The sequence below is a fragment of the Dromiciops gliroides genome, chromosome 2 (genome assembly GCF_019393635.1).
Source record: "Dromiciops gliroides isolate mDroGli1 chromosome 2, mDroGli1.pri, whole genome shotgun sequence".
NCBI lineage: Eukaryota > Metazoa > Chordata > Mammalia > Microbiotheria > Microbiotheriidae > Dromiciops > Dromiciops gliroides.
Window position 1 is genome coordinate 167006182 of NC_057862.1, and position 14120 is coordinate 167020301.

Consider the following 14120-nt stretch of genomic DNA (forward strand, 5'->3'; position numbering starts at 1 on the left):
TCACACACCAGTCTCTTGATTCTGAATCTAGTTTTTTCAGGCTGCTAGGTAATGAAGGGGATAAAGCGTTGGTCTGGCAAGAAGGGAAACCAGTGTTCAAATTTGGCCTCGGACACTTAAGAGCAGGGCGATCCTGGCTAAGTCACTTAATCTCTCTTAGCCTTAAGTTTCCCTATCTGTAAAATGGGGATAATGACAGCACCTACCTCCTAGGCTCATTGGGAGGATCAAATGAAAAAATAATTCTAAAGCACTTAGCACAGTGCCTGGCATATAGTGTATCACTGTTAGCTATTCTTAGTAGCAGTAGTGACAGCATAGTCACTGGATCATAGGTTTGGATCTGGAAGAAAATTTAAAAGTCATCTCTCATGACCCCTTCATTTTATAGATGAAGAAATCAAGGGGCAGAGAGGTTAAATCACTTGCCCCTGGAGGTAGGAATTGGAGACAGATTGTTTGACTCTAAATCCATTTCTCTATCCAGTATACCACATAGCCTTTTGAAGAATCTTTGCCGTCAAATAGTTTACAGGCACCTTGGTGGTGCAATGAATAGAGTGTGGGACCTGGAGTTGGGAAACCCTCAGTTCAAGGCTCAAACACTTACAAGTTGTGTGATCCTGGGCAAGTCATTTAACCTGCCTGCCTCAGTTTCCTCAATTGTAAAAATGGTGATAACGGCACCTACCACCCAGTGTCATTGTGAAGATCAGCTGAGATAATATTTGTAAAGTGCTTTGAAAATCAGTTATATAAATGTTAGCTGTTATTATTACAGTATTGTATGGGGGATGGGGGAGATTTAAAAAATCTATATATCGCCATAATACAAGGCAGAATGCAATTACTATGAAGTCTGAGCAAAATGTAAGAAAACTTTCTGTGTGACCTTGGCAAAGTCAATTGGTATCTCTGGAGATCAGTTTCCTCAATCTATCAAATGAGTTCAATTCAACTGACATTTTATTAAGCATCTGCTATGTGTGAGGCACTAGGGATAAAAAAAGACAAAACAAAGCAAAAAAAAAGGTTCCCAACAGGACCTCCTACTGGGGGAAATGAACGATTTGGACTGAATGTACCTCTAAGCCCACTTCCAGCCCTAACATTCTATGATTCTAGAAACTAGGCCAATTAAATCGTGCCCAGTAAAGGTCCTTAGAGAGTCTGTTTAGTGAAGAGATGAGTCATTAGTCATTAGTCATTAGCATTTAGGTTGTTTGTATGTAAATGATGTTTCTAAGTCCCCGAGGGTGCTTGAAAACAGTTTGTTCTCTGAAATATTTTAAACACTGCCCCCACACTGTGTTTATAATATTAACTCTCACTACTTGGGGGGGGGGGCGAGGAGTAAAAGAGCTTCTTTAAACAAAAATAAACCTTAGCTCTGGCCTTGGCATATTAATGAAAATTCTGAATTCCTGGAGTCCAACACGTAAAGACAGTTGAATGATGATGCATTGGGAATGAATGACAAGGCTTTTATTACAATCTTAAGATCTGTTTGTTCCACTTTTTCATCAGGAAGTAGTTACCAATGGAAGGGATGCTAAATGAGTTCCTCAAGGAAATAAGAGTATGGTGATCCTGTCCACTTTGGCGAAACAAACCTAGCATTATATGTATGGATAAATCAATAAAGAGATAGCTCTAGCATTAAGGGGAATTAGGAAAGGCTTTCTGTAGAAGATGGGATTTTATCTAGGAATTGAAGGAAGCCAGGGAAATGAGAAGGAAGCAGGGAGATGAGAAGGAAGCAGGGAGATGAGAAGGGAGAGTATTCTAGACTGCCTGGGGGACAGGCAGTAATAATAATAGCTAGTAATTTATCTAGTACTTCAAGGTTTGAAAAGCATTCTACTAATATTATCTCATTTCATCCTCGTTTATATGAGGAGACTGTGCCAATGGAAGTCCCTGTGGAGATGAGTGTCTGTGCAAGGTACTGCAGGGAAGCCATTGGATCACAAGGTACAGGGAAGGCTGGAAAGCTGGGAGGGGCCAGGTTGTGAAGAACCTGGAGGTGTTAGGGACCTATTGGAGTTTATTGGATGGGGGATGGTGGTGGTGGTGGTGATTACACGGTCAGATCTTCACTTTAGGATTAATTTGACGATTTAGATTAAGAATAGGCTAATGACTGAGAGGAGGATGAACTGGAATGGGGAGATACTTGAGTCGGGGAGGTCAACCAGCAGTCTACTGCAAATAAAGTACAGGTGTAAGGTGATACGGATCTGCACCAAGGTCATATAAGAGGAGAGAAGGGGGTTTATTGGGGAGATGTTACGAAGGTAAGATCTACAGGACTTGGCAACAGATTGGATGTAGGAGATAGAGAGTTGAAGAGGCACTCCATTATGCTTAGTCTCTATTTTCCTTCTGTTTTTTTTTTCATAGTTAAGATAAGATTGTATGTGGCCTTAAAACATGCTGAAACAGAGCGGAAGCATGTCAGAAAATGAATTGTTGTGGGCCCAAAGTCCCCCAGAAGTTCTCTGGAGCACATTGAGGAATCTTCTCCTAGAGAAACTAAACCAGAGGACAGATATGCCTAGAGAGATAAGTGGAACCAAATCGGACTGAGCTATCTTTGGGACCTCCACCCTTCATTCTGATCTCCCTTACCCCTGGGGAGATAACTTTGGGTGTGGCTTCGGCCTTTGAGTCCTGAAGAGAGAGATGGCCATCCCTCACCCAATTCCTCTAGCCACCACCAGTCGGGGATGATCGTCCCTCACTAAAGGAACTTTCCACGATCAAATGGTCACCCCCTCCCCCCATCAGTCCTCTATAAAAGTACCTGCCAGTCTCCTGCTTGAGGAGATTGGTACCTCTGAGCCATGTGGTTTGTGCCTATCTCCCCATGAGAAGTCCAAGGATTTCTTTCATGGTTTCCCTTCCCTCCCCCCTTCCCTTCCCTTGCCCCTAAATAAACTACCATCTTATTCTAACTGCTTTTGTGTGCAAGAGGGTGTAATGCTTTAAAGAGGAATTCCTAAGAACCCCTACCCCTGATCCTACCCCGTACCCCATTTCCCCCACAACAGAATCCTGTGTCATCTCGGTTAGGCAGCCATGTGGGCTTTCAACAGCAGAATTGTTCATTTGTCATGTAGATTTGTTCTGACCCCAATTTGCTCCTCCTGACCCAGGGAAATTGCTTTGTTCTATACTGTGAACACACACGGCAGAAATTCCTATCCTTAAATGACTGGATAAGTGTAATATTGTTTCCAAAATGATATAGAGTAAGGCTTACTCAGAGAAATCATGAAACCAATGGGAAATACAAAGAAATCTAGAAAAGTCTTTATGAAATAATGCAAAGTAAAAAAAAAAACAACTAGAAAATGGGAGCTAACCATAGTCATATGAGGAAAAATGGAGACTTGAAGGGAATGACTGTAATAGTTATATTTATTCATTGAAATTAGTTAACTTAAATGGGAGGGCAGCCCTGACCCACCCTACTGTCCCTATTTAGTTAATGAATTGAATAAATACAAACTTGGGCAGTGAATTCATGTCAAATGTCTTACAGCCCTCAATATACTCGTGTCTTAAAAGAAGAGATTATGAGCCTAATTCTCTTCCCTACCCCACATTGTTCCCCACTCCCCGCTTCCCCCACCCAGGTAAGGCAGGAGGCAATTGCAAATCTATCTCAGACTTGAACAAGTTAGCATATGGTGAAAGACAAAGCAGAAAAACTGGCTCTCACAGTAAGACACCACAGCTCTCAGGGCTATTGGAAAGCTCAGGACTTAGCCTCTTAGTCATGAAAAGGATTGGAGATGAGGATCTTTTTCTACCTGTATTATATTATAACAGTACCCTTGCAAGTGGTATTCTTGCTTGCATTCTCTCTCTGAGCTCCTGCCTCTCTCACATACATTCAATCCTGAGTATTTTTTTTTTACTAGACCATAGTCTTCATCTTTACTGTGAGATATGTTTCTCTATCACTTCATCAAATGACTGATGATGCTCTTGACAGATCTATCTTGTGTCTTCTTCTGCCCCGAGGAGAATGTAGCGATGAGTACTTATATATCCAGTTTTTGCCATAATTGTTTTTATATTATTTAAGAATTTTTTTCTAGTGTGAATCCCTTTAACCTAGATCTTAAGCCAGTTCTATATCTTCCCCTCCCACTCCCCATCATATCACTGTATAAACCATCAAAACCTCATAAAGGTTTGTTGAATGAAAGAGACAGGAAGCCCAGACAACTTTTGTCTCAACCAGAATGGAAGTTTCCATTGTCCTTTCCATTAATGAAAGCTGGATTTACAGATCATTTGGACTAGGAAAACAGACCAGTTTTTTTTTTCACATAAAAGTAAATGAACTAAACATAAATATAGGAACATATTTCTTAGTGACTTTGACTTCTGGAATGTAATCCTATTCATTCAGTAAATGTTAATCTTTGATTCTAGTTCTGGCTAGTCTATTACAACCATCTGTTGTATTATGTGGCAGTAGGGTGGGGCAGAGATAGCAGACAAATAACATAATATATTTTAAAAAAATACAAAAACCCTCCTCCACAAGTATACACACACACACACACACACACACACACACACACACACACACACACACACCTTTTTTTGGCGAGGCAATAAGGATTAAGTGACTTGCCCAGGGTCACACAGCTATTAAGTGTCAAATGTCTGAGGCCAGATTTGAACTCAGGTCCTCCTGAATCCAGGGCCAGTGCTTTATCCACTGTATCACCTAGCTGCCCCTTTTATATTCTTTTTTTTTTTTTTTAAACTCTCCTCCTTTTACCCAACACCTTCAACCTCTATGAAATGTTTCACCATACTTGATAACAATAAAATTCTATGGAAAGAGTTTCACTCTTTTTATCTCCTTTTCTACTTCTAATGGGGCTTCTCATGAGAAGTTAAAGAAATAAGATGATTTTCAATCCTTGAGTAACTCCTGAATAAGTAGTAATCAATAATGTAACTTAAACCTCCCTTTCAAAAAATAACTGCCCTTTCTTTTGCTAAAAAATGACTTACTAGCTGTGTGACCCTGGGCAAGTCACTTAACCCCAATTACCTCACAAAAAAAATGAATAGAATATTTGAAAAACTGAGTAAACCAAGGCTGAGAGGTTAAATGAATTTCCCTGTGCATTATCCACTTCAGCAACTAATTACCTACTTCCTATTCCTTTTGGATAGCCCCAAGGAAGTGACTCTCAGCAAGAAGAAAACTCATATTTTGGAAAAATCTTGACCATAGCATTATTTATGATATATGTGGAGAAAACCTGGAGACAAAATAAGTACCCACTAACTAGAGATTAGCTAGTTCATATCCTGTATGCATATAATGGAATATTATTTTTCCATGAGAAATGATCATAGATCATAGAGCTGAAAGGGACATTAGAAGCCATTGAGGACAATTCCCTAATTTTAAAGGTGACAAAACAGAGGCTGAAAGGTTTAATGATTTTCCTAAGGTTACAGAGCTAGCAAATACCTGAGGCATGATCTGAGCTAGGTGGCACAGTGGATAGAACCCTGGGCCTGGAGTCAGGAAGACCTGAATCCAAATTTGGTCTCAGACACTCACCAGCTGTGTGACCCTGGGCAAGTCTCTTAATCCTGTTTGCTTCAGTTTCTACATCTGTAAAATGAGCTGGAGAAGGAAATGACAAACTATTCCAGTGTCTTTGCCAAGAATGGGGTCATGAAGAGCTGGACACAACTGAAACAACTGAACAACTTCCTGATTCCAAGTCTAACACTTTATCTGATGTACAAATATGAAGAATTCAGAGAAACACAAGAAGATGCAGGTATGAAGATGTAGGTATATAGAGGAAAGAAAGCAGAACCAAAATAACATTGTACACGAGTACCACAATGATGTAAATAAATCCAACACTGAGGAATAACAAAATTCTGGTCTAATACAGCACCAGTATTTGGACTATAGTGTCAAAATCAAAGGCAGATCTTTAGAAATTAGGGTGCCAGGGGTAAATGCAACTGACTGGTAAGGGGGAGGGCATGCAATTTAAAAGTTATGACCACAGGACCACTCATTTGTAGATTGGAGTCAGAGAAGTCATAGGGATGAAGGAGGATTAAAAATTGGAATTGGCACACCAGGGTTTTGTTTTTTGAAGAAAGAAGGGATTATAGTAAAGAAAAAGACTGAGTCAAGTACTTAATTTATCAAAGAAGAGGGAAAACAAGCTGGAAGTCCATAACTGACTGCACTAAGGATCTGGATTAGATTCTTTAAACAAGGAGAGGTTACTCCTCCTTGGGTTTGTAGGGTCTGGGAGGGAGGATCTGAAAGTGGCAGGGGCAAAGACCATGTTAACCCTTCTTCCCGACCCTCTGTGCTAGAGGATGGGAGAAGAGAAGTCAGCCCTGGAGACAGTGCCAAGAGTTGTGTCTTCATGAAAGAGCTAAGTTTTGGTAAGCACCAGAAAATGGAAGGAATGTGAGAGGAACAGATTTAGGATCAAGGGGAGTATTTAAAAAAAATTTGAGGGGCAGCTAGGTGGCACAGTGGATAAAGCACCAGCCCTGGATTCAGGAGGACCTGAGTTCAAATCTGGCCTCAGACACTTGACACTTACTAGCTGTGTGACCCTGGGCAAGTCACTTAACCCTCATTGCCCTGCCCTCCCCCCCCAATTGAACAATCGAGGAGGGTTCTAGGTGTTACTGTGGATTGGGCAGAAGGTTTAGAGCCTGGAGAAGGCTGGGGCTGACCTGGGTGAAGATTACAGTGTGAAGAGAAGCAGCAAGGAAAAGGAGTTTCAAAGTGGGGCAGGATGGGGTGGGGTGACAAAAGAGATAGTCCAGTTGCAAATGCAATTGTGATTGTTCTTGTCCCCCTCTTACTCGAGCCTCCTCTGCTAGGGTCTACCTCCCTTCTCCCAACACCAGGGCTGCTCTGGCTATTGCCATAGAGCAAAAGGCGGGGAGTACCTTTTTCTTTCCCGTATACTCCCAATTTTTGTGGCCAGCAACCCCCTTCCTTCATCCCCTCAGAGCTGGCCTTCTATCTCAACCCCTGGGGGCTGCAGAAGATTAAGAGCCTCATGTGCATTCTTTATGCAATGATAAGGATGAAACAGCTGTGTCCCCTCTCTCCTCCCAATTCCCTAGCCCTGATATATATTTTTAGGAAGGATTGTTTGGGTGTTTGTTGGGAAGTATTTATTGTACCAAAACAAAATGTATTGAATAAAAAATTTTAAATATTGTCACTGATTTAAATATATGCACATACATGTATACAACACACACATGTACCTATACATGTACATACACATATGTGTATAAACATGTATACACATATACATACATATATATATGTGTGTGTATAATGTCACAACATGCAGGGTAGCTTCTCTCACTTGATCTTTTTTTCAGAAGTGTATATGGGTCTTTGTTAATGCAAGATTTATTACTAAGGACAAGTTGTAGACTATGTATGCCACAATCAGCTATGGCATAATAAAAAGAATAGTGCCTTTAGCATCAGAATAATGTTTAATTTCTGTGCCCCCAGCTATGTGATTTTTGGGCAAGTCCCATAACCTCCCTAAGTCTCATTCTCCTCATCTGTAAATTGGGCATAATTATATTTGCATTCTCTTCCTTACAAAGATATTGTGAGGATAGTATTTCATAAATCTTAAGGCACCACATAAAATTTAAGTCATGATAATGACTTGAAAGTATGGGCAGTTGGTGATAGATTGGAGTATGGGAGTGGGCTGCGGAGAATATGAACAGCATAGTACAACCAATAGCCACTAATAGAAATGCAATTTTAAAAGCATGTCTAGTTGCAGGTAACAGTATCACAAGGCTCAGCACACAATGTACTAATTGTCAAGCCTTTCTCTGGTGTGGGGAAATAGCTCAATCTCATCATAAACCAAGGGTAAAGATTCTATACCTTTTGGTTCCTCCTTGGCTTTTTCTGTGTTAGACCCATTTTTGGTGGAATCTTTTTGTGTTCCATATTCCTTTTCCATTTTAGCTGCTTCTTCCTTTGTACTGTCTGCTTCTTCATGACTCTTATCTGAAGAAACCATAAGCAAATATCTACTGTTATAGCTACAATTCAAGACCAGTTATTAACTATTTAAATGATAAAACTGTTTGTTATTATGTGGGATAGTAGAAAGTTGAAATGGAGCAATTTTCTATTAAATTTAATTAATATAGGCAACAAAACTGGGCAAATCAGTCCCTAGGGTGAATTTTGGGTGGGTGGGGGGACCTAAAACCATCCTGTTTGGATGTTTTTAATTAATTGAAAAAGGAGTATAACTCTACTGTATAGACTCAGCCATCCATTCCAAACTGAACGATCCTAGAGAATCAGACCTTCATGTTCTTGAACTTTTAGCAGGCCTTTATTCCTTTTAGCGCTAAATCCTCATTCCTTAATCCCTTCTACATAAGGAATTGGAGGGGAAAATTGGCAGACTAAAAGAGGTCATTCGCTGATGTTCAACATCAGTTGGACCTATTTAAAAATAGATATAAAGTGAGCATACTCTTTCTAGGAGGTTGAAAGAAAAATTCACAACTACCAATACTTGGGAATAGGTCATACACTGGTAATTGTGCAATAAATGCTGTAATAATAGAATCATAGAATCTTGAATTGTAAGGGATTTCAGAGGTCACCTACATGTATGCATTCTCTGTCAGTCAATTTAAATATATCCCTCTTAACTCAAGACTTTCAAAATTACAATCTAGTGGCTGTTCATCATTAAACACAGGCCTTTTTCACTAATCCAAAGGATATTTGTCATTTTAAAGCCATGAAGGAAATAATAAGAAAAATACCTGGAATTAATCTGTTTTTATTGTCAGTGGTATTTTTTTCAAGCTTATTCTTGGTCTGTAGAGCTATTGTTGCATCCAAGTTTTCTGGAAAAAAAAAAGTCCCATTTCAAAATTCCAAGTTTTGAATTTAAAAAACTTAAAAAAATCTTTAAAAAAAGCAAACAAGCAACTTAGCTTAATAAAACTGGATAGGGAAGCAGTCGAGTCTGCACTAGACTGTATTTCATGGCATTATGTAATTCTAGAGTTGAAAAGAACCTTAGAGATCTTCTAGTCTAACTTCCCACCCAATTCTTTTCAGGTATCCTTCTGATAACATCCCAGGAAGATCCTTATCCAGCCCTGCTTGTATAGTAGAAATAGAGGAAGACCATGTCTTATTCTTCTTTTGCATTCATCTAATTCTTTAGCACTGTGCTGGGCACACCATTGGAGTATAATGCCTCATGGTAATACTCACTTGTACTTAAAACTGTTATTGCTCACCAAGACATGAGCACAGATCCACAGAATAACTGAATCAATTACATCATTCTTGCCTTTTTCTTCTTTGCCCAAATAACTAGACCATTGCCTCATTCCGTGAAGAATCTGGCCTCCTGATTGGTCCTTTGTGATCCTGGAGCATCTGATCTATTAATATGGTGGTCTATCTAATACCTATATTTGTTGCTATCCAAACTGTGCAATATCTCTTCCCATAAGAGACTATGTTACACATCTCCTCCCTCCCGGGATGCAAGGCTGGCATGTACCTATAATAAGGCAATAAATCAGGGAGGGGAAGTGTCAGTGGGCCACTACTGGGGTCCAAGGAAGCAGAGTTGAACATGGAAGGAGAACAATTGTAAACGAGGTTTCTGTACAGTGCTGAGATATGGGAAGAGAGAATGATTGTCAGGCAGAGGTCTAAAGCAGGAGGCAGTAAAAGGGTCCATATGTGTTTAAGAAGTCAACATTTGGGGGCAGCTAGGTGGCGCAGTGGATAAAGTATGGGCCCTGGATTCAGGAGGACCTGAGTTCAAATTTGACCTCAGACACTTGACACTTATTAGCTGTGTGACCTTGGACAAGTCACTTAACCCCCATTGTCCTTCAAAAAAAATGTCAACATCCATGGATTTCCAAGAAGATAGCCATTTACCCAACTCAACATGATCCACCAAAACTTCAGGGTTTTTAATGCTGCTGCTGGTATTTTCTGTTTCTGGAAAATGCTGATGACCCAGTATGCTTGTGGGTAGGGTCCACTAAGCCTCCTTATGATTCAGCCAACTCTGCTGGGCTGCAGGCATGTATGTCATCCTCCCCCACCTTCATTCAGACTGGGTGCTAACACAGTGCTAACTGAATAACCCTGGGTCATGTACATTGTGTGTTAGCTCCCATACCCTGTAGGCAAGCCTATACCTCTGCCAGTCTCCTTATAATAATAGCTAATATTTGTATAGTGCTTACTATGTGCCAGACACTGTGCTAAGCACTTTATGATTATTATCTCATGTAATCCTCACAACAACTCTGAGAGGTAGGTGTTATTATTATACCCATTTTATAGATGAGGAAACTGAGGCAAATGGAAGTTGTGATTTTGCCCAGGGTCACATAGCTATAAGTGTTTGAGGCCAAATTTGAACTCTGGTCTTCCTAACTGCAGATCCAAATCTCTATTCCCTTTGCCATCTAACCACTAGGATCTTGAAACACTGAGCTCCATGTCTCAAAGATACCTTGGACAACATATTTTTCTAGCTCAGCCACAATGAAGAGTGGCTGGACAACTCAGAGGGTATAAATTAGTGTTAAGTCGACCAATTATAGCAAAGAATGATAGAGAGTGAGTGGGATGGTTTCAAGTGGCACAGGAAGAGGAAGAGAGTAAGCATTTACATAGTACCTAAGCACTTCTTACAAACATCTCATTTGATCTTCACAACAACCTTGCAAACACAGGTGCTGTTATTCTCATTTTTTACAGTTGAGGAAACTGAGGCAAACAGAGGTTAAGTGATTTGCCTCAGGTCACAAAGCTAGTAAGTGTTTGAATCTGGATTTGGACTCAGGTCTTCCTGACTTACAGGCCCAGTCTACTCTCCACTGTACCACCAGCTGGTTTAAGTTGTAGGCAATTGGGCTTACTACCTAGGGAATGGGAAAAGGACTAAATGCCCTTTCCACCAATTTCTGAAAAACCATATGAGGTGGGACAGCTAGGTGGCACAGTGGATAGAGCACTGGCCTTGGATTCAGGAGGACCTGAGTTCAAATCCAGCCTCAGACACTTGACACTTAACTGGCTGTGTGACCCTGGGCAAGTCACTTAACCCCAATTGCCTCACAAAAACAAAAACAAAACACCAAAAACCAGGCACTATCTATCCTCCAGCCATACAAAGCATTCTCCCCACAGCTTAGTCTGTTAGAATACACCTCTTTGGGGGCAGCTAGGTGGTACAGAGGATTAAGCACTGACCCTGAATTCAGGAGGACCTGAGTTCAAATCCCGCCTCAGACACTTGACACTTACTAGCTGTGTGACCCCGGGCAAGTCACTCAACCCTCATTGCCCTGCCAAAAAAAAAAAAAAGGCACACCCCCCCACTCATTTTGGGGCAGCTAGATGGCGCAGTGGATACAGCACTGGCCCTGGAATCAGGAGTACCTGAGTTCAAAACCGGCCTCAGACACTTAACACTTACTAGCTGTGTAACCCTGGGCAAGTCACTTAACCCCAATTACCTCACTAAAAAAAAAAAGAAAAAGAAATCCAACATTGCTACCGTGGGTGGAGGGGAGTTGGCACAGGTCACAATAAGCTTGATGGACAGTATAGTGTATCCCTGGTTTGGGCCTCAGACTTCAAATAATAACTGTACCTAATGCCCAGTGCTATGGTATAGTTATAGCAACCAGAAGCCACAAGTGGCAGTGGAGAGCCCTGAATGGGGCTCCTATGGCCCACACCAGATCAGTGTGGCAGGAGAAGAGCATTGCTCACCAAGAATCTCAGGAGGTATGTCTAGGCACAATTGGAGAAGCCCTTCCAATCCTTGGGTGTTGACATTATGACTGTTTTGAATGTGAGAAATGGGGCCTGATTGCATTTTGATATGCTTTTGCTTTTACTGGTAGATCAACTCTGAAAGCCCAGATTTACAGAATTGTAGAGTCTTAACATTGGAAAGGAGGTTATTTGATCCAATCCAGGTGTGCCTGAGCAGGAATCATTTCTATAAGATCCTTGAAAAGATGCCTTGCTTGAAGACCTCCAGCGATGCTGCTGCAGTGATCCAGCGATCACTGCTTCTTAAGGGATCATCTTTTTTTGTTTTTTAAACAGATCCAACTTTTAGGAAGATTTTCCTTGTAGTGAGTGAGTGAGCTGAAATCTGTCTCTCTGCCACTTCTGCCTATTTCTTCCCCCCTGGCGCCAAGTAGAACAGGTCTGCTCCCTCTTTCATATAATAGCTCTTCAAACACTTAAAAACAGCAAATTTTTTCCTTCCCAAATCTTCTTGTCTTCAGGCTTGATCATACAGCATCTTGACTATTCCAGGGTCATCAACAGGAACAACAATAAGCATTGTAAACATTCTTTTGTAGAAAAATATAGGTTGGGTGAATAGCTCAGAGTCACTTAGTTAGTAGTGCAGTTGGGTGTAGTTGGATGCAGTTGTACCGGGAGAGGGAGTGGACCATTCTTCTCAATCTCTTCCTTAAATACCTGCTTGGCCACAGCCTGACTTCCAGTTCGCCTGCCCACCTACCACACCTACATGGGGCATGGACTGGAGGAGAACCAGGAAGTGTAGGCCCAGCAGTCCCTGGCCTGCAGAAAGCAAAAAGTATTGGCCCCTCCTGACCTTCCCCCACCAGATAGTTGTAATGAAGACAAAGTCCCACTTGTCTGTCTTAGTTGTGGTTCTGACCAATATTCTGGGTAAAACTGTCAATTAGCTACAAATCCACCTACCTCTAGTGTTAGGTACACACCCTGCTTAGTAGATACAAGTCTATTTTTATAACAAATAACATTCTTACCAAGGTATGAAACAGCTTCTTCTGGAGAAATTGTACCATATTTAACCATCATCTTCACAAAGTCAATCAATGTCTTCATTATAGTAATCAGTGTCTCTTTCTCTTTAGCCTCTTTCTCTATATGAAAAGGACATAAATAATTGTACAAACAATTGAAATGTACTTTCATCCTTGATGACTACTTAAGATTCTTTTAGGGGCAGCTAGGTGGCGCAGTGGATAGAGAACCGGCCCTGGAGTCAGGAGTACCTGAGTTCAAATCTGGCCTCAGACACTTAACACTTACTAGCTGTGTGACCCTGGGCAAGTCACTTAACCCCAATTGCCTAACTAAAAAAAAAAAAAGATTCTCTTATTCATTCACTTATTCATTTAACATATATTTATTATATGCCTATTATGTCTAATGCTCTATGGTTGGTGCTGGGAAAAATACAAAAACATGGTATTAGTCATATTTTCCTCCTAAACTGGGTTACATAAAACTTGAATGTAGCCTATAATGCTATTTTCCAGGATATATTATTTTCCATTCAAAGAGATCTCATTATAAGGGTGGTAGTGGTCTGTAATTGGTCTGTGTTCAGGAGGAATTGAATTCAAATGCGACCTCAGACACACGACACTTATTAGCTGTGTGACCTTGGGCAAGTCACTTAACCCTCATTGCCTCACCAAAAAAAAGAAAGAAAGAAAGAAAAATAAGACATAAGATCATATAATTTACATCTATAAAGAACCTTGGGTCATGTCCAAATCACCTTTCTTCTAGATGATGCCAAGAATGTTAATTGATTTGCCCAATATTATACATGTACAGGTAATAAGTAGTAGAGCTGGAAATTAGAACCCAGTGGGACATGGCTCAATTTAATTCAACAACATCAATTAATTAGTTAATAATTAATGTTTCCATTTGTGTACAATATATTGTGCTTGAAGGTGTGAATTCATTAAAAAAAAAAGAAAAGAAAAAAGAAATAGTCCCAGATCTCAAGAAGCTTACATTCCAGTATAATGTGCTTACAATCTAGTAAGGGGAGCCAAAACATGTATATAGATAAATATAATAAAAGTTACAGCAGAATGTGTGTAAGGTCTATAATATGCTCTGTGATATAGTGTTTTAAAGAAATATTTATGTTATGTTTTATGAATAAAGCTTATTCATTCATTAAGGTAAGAAGTGGGGAAAGGGGAAAGGGAAAAAGCAT

At 40.4% G+C, this 14120-nt stretch overlaps 1 protein-coding gene across 1 annotated transcript in view; it reads right to left on the minus strand.

Moving 5' to 3' along the window:
- The window catches only part of SCG3 (secretogranin III), a 43030-nt gene that overhangs the window by 8858 nt on the left and 20052 nt on the right, over positions 1-14120 (minus strand). Inside the window, exons 8-10 of the mRNA XM_043989448.1 lie at positions 12907-13023; positions 8866-8949; positions 7961-8086 (exon numbers count right to left, since the gene is read on the minus strand). Of these exons, the coding sequence (XP_043845383.1) occupies positions 7961-8086; positions 8866-8949; positions 12907-13023 (327 nt within the window). The remainder of the gene's footprint in view (positions 1-7960; positions 8087-8865; positions 8950-12906; positions 13024-14120) is intronic.